At 45.5% G+C, this 15,582-nt stretch overlaps 1 protein-coding gene across 9 annotated transcripts; it reads right to left on the bottom strand.

The window, feature by feature from the left end:
* Positions 1-2,085: 2,085 nt before the first annotated feature.
* NPL (N-acetylneuraminate pyruvate lyase) lies at positions 2,086-15,155 on the bottom strand. Of its 9 annotated transcripts, none has more exons than XM_062004198.1 (12): positions 14,779-15,155; positions 12,730-12,798; positions 11,137-11,210; positions 9,945-10,032; positions 8,822-8,879; positions 8,661-8,736; positions 7,294-7,386; positions 6,352-6,500; positions 6,097-6,143; positions 5,224-5,308; positions 4,351-4,390; positions 2,086-2,984 (listed from the first exon to the last, which is right to left on the bottom strand). In XM_062004198.1, the coding sequence occupies exons 2-12, from the start codon at positions 12,792-12,794 to the stop codon at positions 2,833-2,835; spliced, it is 927 nt and encodes a 308-aa protein (XP_061860182.1). In that variant the 5' UTR covers positions 12,795-12,798; positions 14,779-15,155; the 3' UTR covers positions 2,086-2,832. The 9 variants fall into 9 exon arrangements, with proteins under 9 accessions (XP_061860182.1, XP_061860179.1, XP_061860180.1 ...); XM_062004195.1 differs by lacking the exon at positions 14,779-15,155 and adding an exon at positions 13,936-14,000; XM_062004196.1 differs by lacking the exon at positions 14,779-15,155 and adding an exon at positions 13,265-13,331.
* Between the last annotated feature and the right edge of the window lie 427 nt (positions 15,156-15,582).

Genomic DNA, 15,582 nt, shown 5'->3' with positions numbered 1-15,582 from the left:
AGCGGCAGCTGCGCCTGCGCGGCGGCGGCCGGGGGCCGGGCCGGGCGGTGCAGGGGGGCCGGGCCGTATAGGGGGGCCGGGCGGTGCAGGGGGGCCGGGCGGTGCAGGGGGGCCGGGCGGTGCAGGGGGGCCGGGCGGTGCAGGGGGGCCGGGCGGTGCAGGGGGGCCGGGCCCACACGTGCCGTCACCCGGAGCGCCGGCGCGGGAGCAGGCAGCTATGCCGCAGGCCGCTTTCCTCCTCTTCGTGGCCGGGGTGGCGCTTCGGCGGCACGGAGCGCTCGCAGCGTTGTCAGGGTGCAGATCGGAGCGAGTAACTGGGGCCTGTGAGGAGGGTTCACGGTATCTGCGCACCACGGGCCTGTGCCCTGTCCTGAAAGACTCGGTTCACAACTACTGTTGGCAGCGTTAAGATTGATTTTTTGAAAAGGCCTAGCAATTAATTTCTGTGGCCTGCGACACAGATGGTGTATAGTGAGCCTCTCACATGCAGAATCAGAATCCCTTCAGCTGGAAAAGACCTTTGAAACACAGCCCAACCGCTAGTCCAGCACTGCCACATCCACCACTAAACCATGTCCCTCAGCACCTCATGTATACGTTTTAAATAGCATCAGGGATGGGGATTCCACCACTGTCCTGGGCAGCCTGCACCAGGGCTTGACAGCCCTTTCAGTGAAGAAATCATCCCCTAGTAGCAACTTGAGGACCTTTCCTCTTGTCTTGTCACTTGTAGCTTGGGATAAGAGACCAACCTCCACCTCAACCTCCTGTGAAGGACTGGTAGAGAATGATCTCCCCTCAGCCTCCTCCAAACTAAATAACCCCAATGCTCTCAAACGCTTCTCTTACGACCCACAGCACTCAGGGCTGATGTCACTCTCTTCCCCTTACCTGTCAGAAAAGCTCTCTTAAAATGTCTTACAAATTCAAGGCTGGGGTTGCAGGAGGAAAAGAAGCTTTTATTATTGTATATTTGTCAATCAGTGCTTGTGTTAGGAAAAGTTAACAATGTGCCTCTGCCCTTTCCCCTACCTTCTCACCTTCCAGCCATCCCATGCAATCATTTTTGCATGCAGGAGTGGTGGCAAGAGGTATGTATATGCCAAGAAGCAGTGGGCACGTATGTCAGCTACACATACTGTCAGATAAGAAGAGTTCAAGCTAGTAGACAGGGGTCAAGTCCAGGGTGCAAAAGAGCACCTTTTAATCTGAGAGTAGGTGACTTGCCAACATGCAAGGCAGTATTCTGCACTGCAGTAGAGACATAGAGTTCAACTGTGACTTTATTTTTGTGGTAAGGAAAAATATGGAGAAATATTTGCTTATTAGAGAGCCAAAAGCTTTCTGTTGCATAATGTTCTGGTTTAGCAAGGAGCAGCTTTTGCTTAGTAAGGGGCAGTGGGTTGCAGTGAAGACCCAGTAAACAGTTTTTGGACTCTCCCCTGGCTCCTGGGTTCACATCCATCTCCAGACCAGCTGGGCCAATCTGGCACCTCTGCCATCACTATTTAGGGACAGGAATTTGAAGTGCTAGCAGGTGTATGAGTGATACAAGATAGAGGTGACTGCGTGGACCCTTCAGTCAGCGAAGGAGGAAGGAAGGAGAAGCAATAGACCAGAGACCCCTCTGCAAGCTGTGGCGAGAATGCAAGCTGTGCCCCTGTAACCTATGGAGATCCATGGCAGGACTGAGAGTTGCCAGCAGCTCCGTGTGAGTGAGCCCAGACGGGCGAGGGACTGTGTGGGGAGGGGCCATGGCCCAGGCCGTGCTGGAGAGCCTGCACGCCGCAGAGCAGCCCCACACGAGAGGCAGAGAGGAGCTGCAGCCTTTGGAATAAGTGCGCGTCGGAGCAGCCCGTGCGGGGCTGCCATGCGTGTGAGTTACCCCACGGACTTGCAGGGAGGATGGGCGCAGAGTTCACCTGTCCTGAGGAGGGACAGACGGCAGAAGCTATTGGGAGCAGACTGACTGAGACCTCCACTGCCTGCCCCCCCAAACCGTTCGGGGAGGATGAGGTAAAAACACCGGGATCAGGGCTCTGAGCCCGGGAAGAGGGGAGGGGTGGCAAAGTGTTCTTAAAAAGTCTGGTCAGACACTTCATTGTTGTATTACTCTGTGTTTTATTTTGGTTATGTTTGGGGTTTTACGGTTATATTTTAGTTGATGTTGCATTAAATTATTTTCTGTTTTCTTCCCCAAGCCGAGTAGCCTGGTCTGTTTTGTCCTGAACCTTAAGCGGCAATTAAGCTCTCCCTGCCCTTAGGCAATTCTCAGCCTCTTCGGTACTTGAGGCCTAAACCATGACACATAAAGAGTTTTTAATTTTTTTCATTAAGATGTACAAAGACGAGATCAGACAAACTCAGGATTTTCTATGTATAATCAGTGTCTCAATGACTTAGTGATAAACAGTAAAATACAAGCCTCAGCACCCAAATGGTGTCAGACCAATGTTTAAAAACCCATTGTAGCACCTGAAATGCTCATGAAGGGAAAGGACAAAGTATGATGGAGTGGGAGAGAGGGTGGAAATAGATCCTCCTCCTTTCTAGACCAAAGGAGTCAGGATCCTTACACTGGGGGAAGTTTGCTTTTAAAATTTTCTATTAAAAGACATTAGCTAGTCCTGGGATGTGTAGAGCTCCAGGGGAGTAAGGTTACATAAAAAGATGACTTCATGTACATCACCAAAGCCAGCCCTAACAGGAAAAGCCTCAGGCATATTGCTAATTCCCTGAAAGAAATTGTAGCCCATCATGTGGGGCATATGCTAAGTGGCAGCAAAGCCCAGAAAAGAAGCTTCCACTTCCAGGTCAACATAGACGTGGACATCAGTTGCCATCAGGCCACACAATGTTTTCCAGCTTGGCTTTGGCCTTGATGATGAACTCCTCAGAGGCATCAACAAGTGGAAGCCGTGGAGGTCCCATAGGAATGCCAGAAACAAAAGTCATTACAGCTTTAGTCTGTGCAACACCAAAACCTGGGTGGACAAAAGCAAAATCAGGTCACTTACAGATTGTTTTGCTTAAAGCAGTCTCTATAAAAGTGTCCATAAAAGCAGCAGTAGAGTAGCTGTGTAACCTGGTCCAAACCAGGCTTGAAGCACTCCTTTGAAGTGAGAACAGTGTAACTGAGACAATCATGCTTGCAGACAGCAAAGACATTGCAGAAAAATTACATTTACTTATTTATTTATATAGCAATATTGTTTCCCTCCTAAAGATAACAGGCAGAGGATATTCTTAGATATACACTTTAAAACAACTGTGTCAGTTTTACAGGTAATCAGGGCTGCTCCTTCCTCCTTACCAAAATGTATTGACACACAGCCTGACAGCAAAGAAGACAATGTGAGTCCTCTCCAAGTAAAACAAGAAAAAAACCAGGACACTTCAAACCTTCCCTCACTGGTAGGCTGAGCTACCCCATTCAACTCAGCATCACAGCAACCCAGTGTTTGCAGCCTCAAAGCCATCCCCGAATGCAGACTCACAGAAAGCCAAGCCCTGAGAGTGGCAACATCCTGCTGGCATGTGACAATGACATAGGGTACCAGCTTAAACCACCACAGGAAACTTCAGGAGGTCTCTCTGTCCATAGCTCGAGTCTTCTTGTGCACCTTGGGAAATTTGGTATGTGCCTCTTTACCTATAAGGCTAAATAACAATGCATTTCCTCTGACTTTTAACCCAAGAAAAGCAACCAAGCACTAAAGCTCAGCTGAATTCATTGGGACTTTCACATGTATAGCAAAACCACACCAAACAATTTTCTTCATTAAGTAAAAAAGACAAAACATCTGATTCAGTCTCCCTACCTGATTTAATACAAAAAGCAACTAAAAATCAAACTTGATTTTGCTTCTTGAAAGTCATTCAATTATAAAATGCTTTGGCCTCATACAGCCTTGAACAGAGTCACAAACTATAGCAAGGAAGGAGAGACAAGTATCGAGGTACTTTCCTAACATTTTAGAAAAATTAGTGTAGAAACAAAGCTAGAAATGACCTTTGGGAGACAGAACAAAAAAAAACCCAATCACACACAGAAAGTCAGGATTTTAAAAAAAAAGGTAAATCAGAGAGTCACAGCTTTAAAGCAGTGAGAGTTCACAGAAGGAAGGAAGTGAGAGTGGAATCTATCAGTGATGCTTGGTCAGCTCCCACAGCTGCTCCTTTGTTGAGCTCCCACAGCTGCTACTAACTCAGGAAACAGCACATACAACATTTTCTTACTGCAGAGTCTTTCAGGAAGGAAGTTCTGAGGGTACAGCAATATGAGAATTTCTGGAACACCAAGACTACACTTTTAGGTATGACAAGGGAAATGGGCAGCATAGGACTTACCTAGTTTGATGACAAAGTTGAGAAATTCCCCAGTGAGAAACTAGAAGAGACAGATGATAGTTTATTAACTCCTTCAAATGTTAAGATGTCAAAGCATCTAGAGCTATCACAATACTGACTTTGTATACAATTGTTGCACAGCTTTGAGCAAAGGTCTTGGTCTCCTGGCCAGTCTATGAGAAATAGTAATTGAATTCTAGTGGAACAGGGGAGGGATGTAAGAAAACAATCACCCCCTCTATCACTCATGTTCAAGCCATCCCTCACTACAAGAAGTCCAAGAACACTGCCAAGTCTCACATCAGGTTCTAAAGTTTTATAAATCTGAATGTCTGCTGCCTAGTGAAGAGATTTGCCAGGGCAGATCATCTTTCAGACTTCTTTTAGACTTTTATCTCACAGCTACTTATTTTTTAAGGTAAAGAAGGATGTCTCACACATCCCATAAAAACACTGGGTATAGATTGTATACCAAATGGCTCAGAACTCCTCACAAATCTTCAAGCTGCCCAAGCCCAAGGGGGGATGAAGACAGAGCTGATTTGGGGTAGCCTTCTGCCCTGCATCATGTAAGATATCCCCAAAATATCCCTAGTCAAGGGGCTTGGCCATTGTGGGCTTGTTCAAGGAAAAGGGCCAGGCTCACTCTGCACAGATGAGATCAGAGAGCTGAAGGATAAAGTAAGGCAGTTCTTGGTTAAAATTTAGTAAAGACTGATAAAAATGGTAATGAGAGATGAATAACAAGCAGCGGGGCTGAAGTTGAAAGAAGTTTGTCCTAATAAAGCTGCCTCAGGAGGTGGATGAGAAAACCCCAGGAAAGCTAGAGGAGAAGGAAGGCCTCTGCTAATGGGGACAGAGAAAGCACTGTACCTGATACTTCCGTGCCAACAGGAGGTCTGGCTTTGCAAAGGCCTGCAACATTAGGTTGGTTTTTCGGCCCAAATAGTTATAGGTACTGCCAAAAAAGCCCAAACCATGAATAGAATCAGTAAATGCCAAGGCAGAGCTTAGAATCACTAGAACAGAAGCAGCATCCACAGGCTTTTGCTGTTGTCATTATAAGAATGCCATTATTACGACAGAGATTCGTGCAATCTATGTGCAGTTTCTACTATCATGCACCTGGTATGCCAAGCCCTATGGAAGAGTTTAGGAAGCAGATTTCTCTCCCCAGTTCTTTCCAAATGGAACCGATTTTCAAAATTAAAAATAATAAGATGTAGTTAGGCAATACAGAAAGTCAATCCCTTAATCTTCCAATTGCTCATTCCTCTAATGGATCATGTACACAGGAACACAGATACCACACAGTAATTCAGCCTGGTATGAGGGGCAGAAGATAAATAGGAAATTCAACTCGGCAGAGTCCTTTTTCTCACAGACTTCTCATGTGAATTAACAACTTAAACTTCTCTGGGGTTTTGTTCCTTACCCACATAACAAAGATAAAAGTGATTCTCTATTTGAAAAAGTTGCCATGAGGATAAAGAAATCTGTTGAAACCTTTGAGTCAGCTTACAGTATTGCACCAATAATCACCCAAATGAATATAATACGGGATCCCAGGGTACATGACTGTCCCACTGCTAGCACAGGAGATACTTTATCTGTCTGGTTGCTGCTGTACAGCCGTATCCTGCAACACCTTCCATGGCAGTGACAGAACACAGTTACATTGCATAGGTAGTGGAAGATAAAACAGTACAGTGTGTGTTGAGGAGAAGGAATCCAAGTCATACTGACCTTCCAACTGCTCCACTTGCCCCTACTGCCAGTGCACTCAACAGTTGCTAGTTTGGGGTGGGAGGAAGGAAAAAAAAAAACAACACAAGAGATTTTTTACTTCACATAATGAAATAAAGGAAGCAAAAAAAAAAAAAGTCGTGGGAGGGAACAGCAAAACTACCTGGTACTGAACATCCAGCGTTACTTTATTTTGCCCAAGACTGAAGTGATAGAATGCCATAGAAAAAGTAATTTTTAAGAGGAGCCTCTTACCTCATCCACCCCATAAAGAAATGCAAACTGTTCTCTCTCATTCTTGTTTATACACTGTGCAAGGTCCAAGAGGTCTGTGTCACTGAACTTCACGCCCTGGAAGGTGGGGATCCGCTCTTTAATTCCATCCAGCAACTCTTCAACACGAACTGTGCAGAACAGCAGTCTCTCATGAAGAAACACACATCTGTTCTGTGACACTTCCCTGTCTTGTCCCCAAGAGGGAGACTTACTGTTTTACAAGTTGTTCATTTTTGGCCTAAGTCTGGTAAACTCTACAGCTCTAAAACAATGAGTAAGACAACTTTAGGCTCATTATTTCCCAGAGTTATATGAAAGATTCTCTCTCTGAAGCACTGTTTTTACCAGATCAAGAGGGAAAAAAACACAGGATAACTGAAAGTTTAGGAATTAACTGGCAACAATATATTTAAGAATTAATCTGAATTCATACATCCAGAAACATCACATAACCTGATGTCTAGAGCAGTAACCAGTCAGTATTCTATTCCTCATTTATCTCCTAAATAATAAGGCTTGAGCAGCACTGCGGTTTCACATGTAATTTACTAGCAAACAGGACTACGCAGCCAGTGTGCACAATGCTAAGTATCTGGTAAAAAACCAAGATTCAGTTGTGGTTATCCAAGGCAACTGCCTATCCTGATCCACCCTAACTGCAATGCCATGGGCCGCATCACCTCCTCCATACCAGCTGTGCAGTACTCATAAGTCACAACTTTTTCCCAAGAAGAGGAATTCAATGTATATTCCAGTCTTGGATTCACCTCCCATTTTCAGAAAGGATCCTTTCCACTACAGCTTGGATGTTAAAGATGCAGAAGCTACATATTACTGGTAGACTAATCACCCCAGTCACTAGGATTACTTGGGTTGCTATGAGCCTATGTGCTGAGGAAGAGCTGACAAAGCATTACTTACTCTTCACACCTGTCAGTGAAGGAATGTGATAATAATAAAATGGAACTGCAGGGGCTTCAGATGCAATCTTCTGTAAGAAGGCAATCAGTTCATCTAGAAGAAAACAACCAAGTACTCCCATAAGAGAAGGAGACCATCCACACTGAAAGGCGGTTCAGATTCACAGCAGCCAGGGTGTGTGCAGAGGCCATCTACAGCTTGGGTACCGTACGCAGCGAGTCATAGAAAAACCTTCACACATCAAACAAAAATCAGAGTAACAAAACTCAGCAGAAGACTTCAGAGAAGACAAAGACTATTTTAAACCAAACCCATTTCAGTAACTCACACTCATTCTCTTACACGGGTAACTCATCCATGCTCTCACACACACAGGACAAGCGTGCCAAAGCGGTCTCACCAGAAGCACTTGTGTGTAACATAGGGGAGAAGGGATTAAGTTCACATTCACCTTCCTAGGGTGATGGTGGTGATGAACAGGCTTTTGGACAACTTTTTTGGTACCATTTTAGGAATCAAAGAGTTATTATGGTTCACATTCTTTGTGAGAATTTTGTTCACTGCATCCTTCACAGGTCTTAGGCAATCTTCCCATTGGCACAGCAGGAAGAGGAATGGCAAAAAACAACATGCTGAGATCTCACTGTCATCCTACTACTACCAGTGAGGTGTTGTGATGATCTTTGTGATGTTGTTCTGTGCTTACTGGTTTGATTACCACTGTCTGTGTCCTTGGCTATCAACATCACCTGTTCTGACAAACCACTCTGGTTTCTTCTGATGCTTTCATATAGAGATTTCAATTCATAATTCATTTAGACTGCTTTTAACATTTCTTTACAAGCCTCCACTTCACGTGGTTCTTTTATGTTTGTTATATTAAAGGCAAAACACTCAATGTATTGCTTCTGAGGTGCACAGAGCCACATGTGATCACCCCAGTGACAAGAGGCACACCTGTGTGAGCAGCAGTTTATCAACTTGGTCAGCATCCAGCAAGGGTCAGTATGGAACCAATTGCTTCCTACTGTGGTTCAGATCAAGCAGGAACTCCATACTATCTATTCAGAAGACAGACTAGTTAACTACTCTTTCCATAAGCAACTCTTCTTTTTACAAGAGGCTAACAAAATACATCCCAAAAGACATCCTTCTCACTTCTTATTGGGAAAATTCTGGTATCTCCCGCATTTAAAAAATGCTGCTTCTAGGTTTTGCTTTTGCATGGCACCAGACATAACAGGTGTGAAACGTTATCACCAGACTATTTCCCAAAGAAAGAAGATGGCATTAATCCTTTATCCATGATGAAGGTTTGGAGGGCAACATCGAAGGCCTCAGCAAGTTTGGCAATCACATCTACTCACCTTTGTTTGTGGGTTTGAAGAAGGAGGGAGCTATTGCAGCAATACCACTAGCACCTATGGCTGCTGCATGTCTTGCCTATAAAAGACAGAATGGAAAGTACCTGAAGGTACATCTACTTTATAGCACACACATAGTGAAAAAGAATCTATTGAATACTTACCAGCTCCTGGGATTCTGGCAGACTCAGTGCTCCCACATGAATGATCACGTGATCCAGTCTGCATGAAAACAAATTGAGAAGGTTTGGGGATGTTTCTGTAATGGTGAGAAATACCAGGCTGCCAAATGACTCTCTTCAGCCCAGGGAGCCACAGAACAAAAAGCTCACTGAGATAGATTAAACCCAGAGAGGATTTGAACCTGCGCTGACCCAACGAGCAGACACACAGAGGAAATGCTGACAGTGGCAAGCAGCTGGTGGTGGAAGAAAGAAAATACATTTGCAAATCTGAATCATGTGTGATTCCTTGTTGTTGTATTTGCAAGGCTGTCTGGAGCAACAGATCTTAGCATTTTATGAGGGAGTCGAAATTAAGACACTTAGGGGTTTAAGAAAAAACCAAGTATATGAAAGCATATCTTTGCTTTCTAAAGCTATTTCTCCACAGAACTACCAAAGGAGTTCAGCCTCACAGCAGCACCTTTGACTGCTTGTCTCCTTCTGACAAGGGAATCTCCCAGTTTCCAGTCTCTCAGTCCCATTGCTGTTTCTGCTTTGAACCCACACAGCCTGGGAGCCTTCACACCAAGTTGATTTCTGCTCACTATCCTTCTGACCCAAAATACCTCCACTTCTACACATCCTCTGACAAAGCAACTAAGAAGGTGGCAGCTGTTAGTGACACAAGACCATGACAGGTAAAAGAGATGAAGAATGGATTGAATTTCTTCTTCTGCCACTGATTTTGCACCCTTAGGGAAGCAGTTAAACACTCGACACCTCAGCTTCCTCCATACCAAATCACTTAATATATTAAAAGGTTCAGAAATGCTCACAGGTCATAAATAGGCAGATTGTTTATTCTTGAGAAGAAATGTAAGCAAAAAGCTCTTTTTATCTCCTGAGCCTTTTTTTGTCCCTCTACAAAAAGAATGACTCTTATAAACAGCAGAAATGGACACCAGCTAACTGGCAGTAACAAAATCACAGATTCTATGATTAAGGAGTTAGGGAACAAAGCTAAACAAACAAAAAATACCAATCCCCTAAAAGCCATCAGCAGATGTGGCTTTGCCACTAGGCATGCCTGTATCTGGAGACTGGAACCCTCTCAGCTACTTACTTGTTTTGTCCTTGGCACACCCATTCTTCTGCCAGCTGCTTCCTCTCCTGGATGCTGAGGGACAGTCCTTCTCCCGTGGTACCATTCACTATTTCAACACAACACAACAAACGCACTTGCTGTGGCCTCACCTATATGCATTGGGTTTACTGAAGACAAGAACTGAAACTTCTGATGATATTCAATTGAAATATTTCACCTCCAACTCATTTTAAGATACCAATGGTCTGCACCACCATCTGGATGGGGTCTGCAGTGTTATCATCACTAAACGCTGACACTAGAAACCTGAGTGTCTCAGGATCAGTAGCTTTGGGAAGGAGGAAGGCAGAATCAGCTGCTGAAACTGGGAAACTTCACCCCAGCATCTCCTCCTCAGCAGACTCTCTTAGAGGTGAGTCAGGCAATGATGAGTACAAGAAGGGAGGCCCCCCTAGCCAGGGAGGGTGACTCCCTCTCCTCCACCCCAAGGAAACAGCTTGACCTGAAATTTGGTGTCTTTGTCATGAGTCAAACCATGTGTCCTACCTAGACTAAAGCACCCCAGGAAAATGACAAGATGTCAGTATGTTCAGTAACACATAACAGATTAAGCTGGGATAGCTGAAGTTGCTGTTACCTTCTGCTCTGCATCTTGGCAGTCACTGAAGTTTTGAACAGTTTACCATGGCAGGCTGTGAATGAAAGTGGTTTAGCAGATGCTGTATGCTCTGTACAGCCACCCTGCTTCCCCTGCAGCAGGCCTCAAGAGAGAGGCAGAGCAGAGATAGGAGCAGTGCCTACCTCGGTATCACCCAATGCTACACAGGACTCCTTAAGAAGCCTGTTTGGCTTTTAGGAGCCCACTGAACTCCCTGGACTCCTGAGCTGATGTTTCTTAGATTATTGTATCTTGTACAAGCAAAGGGGAGAATCATTCAGTGGGGTCTTCTTTGCCAATATAGCATTATCCATTCACGTCTGGGAACATCACTGTGTGAAAGCAATACTTATTTTATCCCAAACAGAAATGGAGTGTGGGGAAAAGTAGATGCCATAAGCATTGCTCTCACTCTCTACTGTTGAATATAAATGTCTAGGATGACCCTGCATCTACATTCCCTCCTACTACTGCTTTTATCAGTCAAGATATCATAGGACTCCCACCCTGGAAAAAGGGGTCTAACACAGTTTCTGTCAAAAAACCGCTTACCAAATACATTCTTCACGTTCTGCTCATTCACCAGATAATCCACATATTGATGGATCACAGAAAGGTTAATTTGTCTGGAACAAAAGGAACCACAGCAATCACCATTATCCAGTCACAGGCATCTTAAACTTAGAGATTAAGAAACTATGACGAAAACAAAAAGATATACATTTTTGAAGCCTTGCATTTGTATAAATAGATTACCCCAAGGTACAATACCCTCAGCATGAATTTAACATTTCAGGCAACAGCTCAATTCTAAATTCTTTCTTGGCATTTCTCTTACTCCTAATAAGCAGTTCACTGTTCCAATCTTGCCTCTCAATCGCTGCAGGCTTGACAGAGCAACAGACCTTTTGGAGGAGATAAGGGAACAAGAAGCACTCAAACCTTTTCAACTGTTGAGGGAAAGAGGAGTCCACTTGAGAGCACAAAGTGCTGGCAAATAGTTAAACTGTAAGTGTAACTGCTGGACACAGATCGTGAAATGGCATCTGCTGGAAGTGACTTTGACCTCGCTCTCTCATTAAAGGATGAAGAAAGCAACAGACTTCCCTTACAAACATGGGAAATGTAATTCCAATTTTATCTTCTGTGCAGGACAAACTTATTCTGTGTATCAGCATATTGTATTTCCACACTGTTTTCCTCTGTTAAACATACAGACCAACCTTACAGTCTGGAAGTCAATTCTGAGACCTTGACTGGGCTCACATATCACCCAAAATTTCGTAGCTGCTTTGACAGAACATATTTTACATGGGCCAGGCATTCCAGGCTGCAGGCCCAGGTCACTATCCAAATACTGTGTTGCACTGAATTTGAATATTCCTTTTAAGCAAGAAATGAAGTAGTGACTGCAATGCAAATGAGCTCCCTGACTCAGACAGTACCATGCTTCACAGCACTTTTCAAAAGCAAAGGCTTGCTTTCAGAGGACTGGACTAGCAAATCTCCACCAGCTCCTTCAAAAACACATACAGATCTTGATACATTCCCGATCAGAGAAACTCAGGGTCCTTTGCTGACTCTGCATAACTCTTTTGCAACATCAAGATGGACATCACTGCTTTGAGGAAGGCCAAATTTCAACTTTTGATTTGATGTTATTTTCAGAACTGTGCAGTCCTTGCAACATTTTCTTCTGCTTTAGACTAATTCCATGCACACAGACATACAGATGAATGCATGCATGAGTTAGCTAAAGTCTAAAAGGCCTGCAGACTGACAATCATTTTTGAGCTCTCTTTTTAACTAAGAGTGGGATTTTCCTTAACAAACCTGAAAAGACTGTGATACTCTACATGCACAATCTTATTATGATTTAATTTGTACCTACAAAAGCAGCAGAAAAAGAGACTTATTCAAACCCTCCAAACCCAGATCTTCAGCACTTGCTGGGCAACAGGAGGGTGCAGAAGCGACAGGATCCCACTGTACTCCTAGTGGGACCAACCTAGTGGTTTCCTCATCCCATCAGAGGTATGATTAAAAATAAACAAACAAATAAACAAACAAAACTGATCAGTTCCAAACAATAAAGGAGAACAAGGGTCTAAGGTAACAGTCATCAGAGCAACTTTGACAACTCACCCATCAGGAGTCATTGGAGTGATTGTAGCAGCTACAAGTCCCTGTAACTTCCTTTTGGGTGTCATTGAGCTGTTTGGAAGGGAAAGAGGTGAAAACCGATTATCATCTTTACTGAAGTGTTCAGCTTCTGTTAACAGCAAAACAAAACAGGCAAAGCTCAAAGAAGCAGCCTTTGCAAGGCTGTTCATTTTGGAGAGAGAGAATGGTCTTTTCGTTGTTGTTGAAAGAGTGGCTCATTGCAGCCAGCACTACCCAGAGCAGGACTGGGAGCAGCATTTCACAGACCTTTCCTTTCCCACATGCGGTCTAGCACGTAACTACTAACTCCTGGCAGCCTGGAAGAGTTTTTCAGATAACCCCTTCCCTGCAGCGGGGCCGCCTCACGCTGACAGCCCCGCAGCCCTCAGCTCCCGCCGCGGCCGAGTGGCCTGTCAACCCGGGCGGCTGCGGCCGCGGCCCCGGGCAGTGCGGGGGGCGGCAGCCTCGCGGGGCAGAGGCCTAAAGCTCTCCCGCACTTTCCTCACCCTCACCTCACCTCGCGCCGCCGGCCCGGCTCCGCGGCGCCTCCGGGCCGGCCCCCCCGGCCGCTTGCTCCGGCCGGGCGGCCGTGAACCGGGGAGCGGGCCCGGCGGGGCTGCGGCAGGCTCCGCGCCGAGCCGCCGCGCTGGGACACGGCCGCCGAGCCAGCGGGAGGAGCCGGCGTCACCTGACGAGTCGCGACGCAGCATCGCCCTGCTGCCCGCCCCGGCTTCCTCCGGCACCGGTCGGCGCGCTCTGCCGCAAGCTAGGCTCCACACGTTACGTTTAACACCTGAGGCTTGCTGGATTATTCATCGCTGCTTGCAAACTTTGAGTTTGCTTTTTTTTTAAAGACACTCTTAAAAAAATAACTACCAGGGTGGAGAGGGAAGAGACCTGGCTGCTCGGCTGAGGGGCCGCCGGGCCTTCCCGCGGGCTTTGCTGGAGGAACGGCGCCTGCCGAGCCAAGCCGGCCCGCAGCCCGGCTCCAGGCCGGGAGACTGGAAGGCTCTCGTTAACAGCTCTCTGAATTTCAGCGAGGATTTCTGCCCAGGCATTAGTCAGTGTTGTAAAAAAAGGGGATATCTTTTTGTTGATGGCTGAAAACACTGGGTATTTCAGCCTGGCTGTAAACTGGAAACTTGCTTGCCTGAAGTGACTTGGCTCTCCTGAGCACTATCTACTTACATGCTCTGGAGCCACAAAGGAGAGAAGTTCATGCTCCTGCTGTGATTAGCAGCCTTAAATGCTCTCCTGGAGCCACTTGCTAGGGAGACATATCCACTGCATGGTGTAAGAGAAAGAAAACACCTTTTCTGCAGTTCAGTGTTATTGAACGAGAAGGATTTCAAAAGGCTTGTTGAGGTTAGGAAGCAAACTCAACACTACCTTGTTATAAAGGGGACAAGCACCAGAGGGCATGTCAAAAGCTCAAAAAGGCACAGGAACTGCAATAAAGAGCATCTCAGACTAAAGGATTAATTTTTTCCAGAAGAATTAGTTGAATTTCACCTTTTCTCTGTTCCAAGACAAAAACAAAAGTGCAGCTGAGATGAAACCTAGAACTACAGCTCAGTAATTTAACGGTAATCATCAAAATATTATCATGATCATATAATCAAATCCCATGCACTCCCCAAATTTAACATCGTTCCAACTCATCTTACATCTCTGCATTGCTCTTAAGTGACAAATGTGTGCTTTCACCCTCAGGATCTCAAATCTGTACACATCATCACATTTAAAAGTTGTGGCATGAAGGAAGCCAAAAGATCATTGCTCACTGTGCTGTAGTCTCCCTTTGTAAAGCAGAGGTGGTATTTAGCTCCTTGTCCTGGTTAGCGAGCTGTGAGCCCTATAGATAATAATTGTCTCCAATGGAGAACTCCTGTTACTCCATGCCTCTCATTTGCAGTTCTTTAACAAATTATCATTATTTGGGTAAGAGAAACCCAAATCAATAACATACGGTGGAAAAATGATGCTATATACTAAAAGCCATGAGATGCATAGAAATGAGAAGGGAGAAACCTGCTTTATTTTGGCCCCACGGTGTACAGCTCCACCACCTGGGTGCAGCTCAAGTTGCAGGAGCTGCAGGAGAGAACTTCAATCAGGAAAGGCTTCAGTTGTGTTTCCTCATCTCCTGCCTGTTCCTTGTCCCACTGTGGAGCTGGAAGCACTCTCAACACAGTGCAGTGCCTGGGCTCTGGGACACATGGCATGGGAAGCTGGGAGGGTTCATGTCGCTGTGTGAGAAAGGCAAATGGAGGTCACATCATGGCAAGCAAGCAGAAAACAATGTCCCATGGGGAGCTAAAACCACTGCTCACATGCAGTGCATATGGCTCCTGTTTTCTTCTCCAACATGTGGTTTTACCAGATGTGCACCATGTGCAGTGCAGAGTCTGGGCTCCTGGCAGAAAGGCAGCTGTGCACAGCATAATTCTCCTCCATCCCACCACAAATGCAGCTGGTCCCATGTTCAAACCAGCAGACCACCAGACACCAGATGGGACCAGCAGACCACCAGCACCTCTTAAGACAAGTGAGTGCCTTGTACAGGTTTGTGGCTGACATTTAACAGACTCTGAAGAAAACAGGCTATGAAAGGCCGTAATAGAGTGCATAGGGATTGACCACCAAACAGATATCAATAGGTGTTTCTTGAATACGTCCCAAGGCAGCTGTCCTCTCCTGTGGGCTTGGTCTGCTGCCTGAGGAACATCATTTGGGTTTTCTACACCTATCCATAAAGCAGGAGCAACAAAACACTCTGCCTTCAGTGTGTACTTTCAGAGCTGCCATTAGGGCGTGTTTTGAGAGCATCCTGTA

Source organism: Colius striatus, chromosome 10 (assembly GCF_028858725.1).
Source record: "Colius striatus isolate bColStr4 chromosome 10, bColStr4.1.hap1, whole genome shotgun sequence".
Lineage (NCBI taxonomy): Eukaryota > Metazoa > Chordata > Aves > Coliiformes > Coliidae > Colius > Colius striatus.
Note: the sequence above shows the minus strand (reverse complement) of the source record. Positions and strands in the feature narration are given on the sequence as shown.

What these genes read in the sequence shown, in the direction of transcription:
- NPL (XM_062004195.1), bottom strand. Translation starts at nt 13,967, where the DNA reads ATGAACTTCTCTCCTTTGTGGCTCCAGAGCAT. An exon ending in CCTTTGTGGCTCCAGAGCAT is followed by an intron (nt 12,799 to 13,935) that starts GTAAGTAGATAG and finishes CCTTCCAAACAG; the next exon opens with CTCAATGACACCCAAAAGGA. An exon ending in GTGTGCCAAGGACAAAACAA is followed by an intron (nt 8,880 to 9,944) that starts GTAAGTAGCTGA and finishes GTTTTCATGCAG; the next exon opens with ACTGGATCACGTGATCATTC.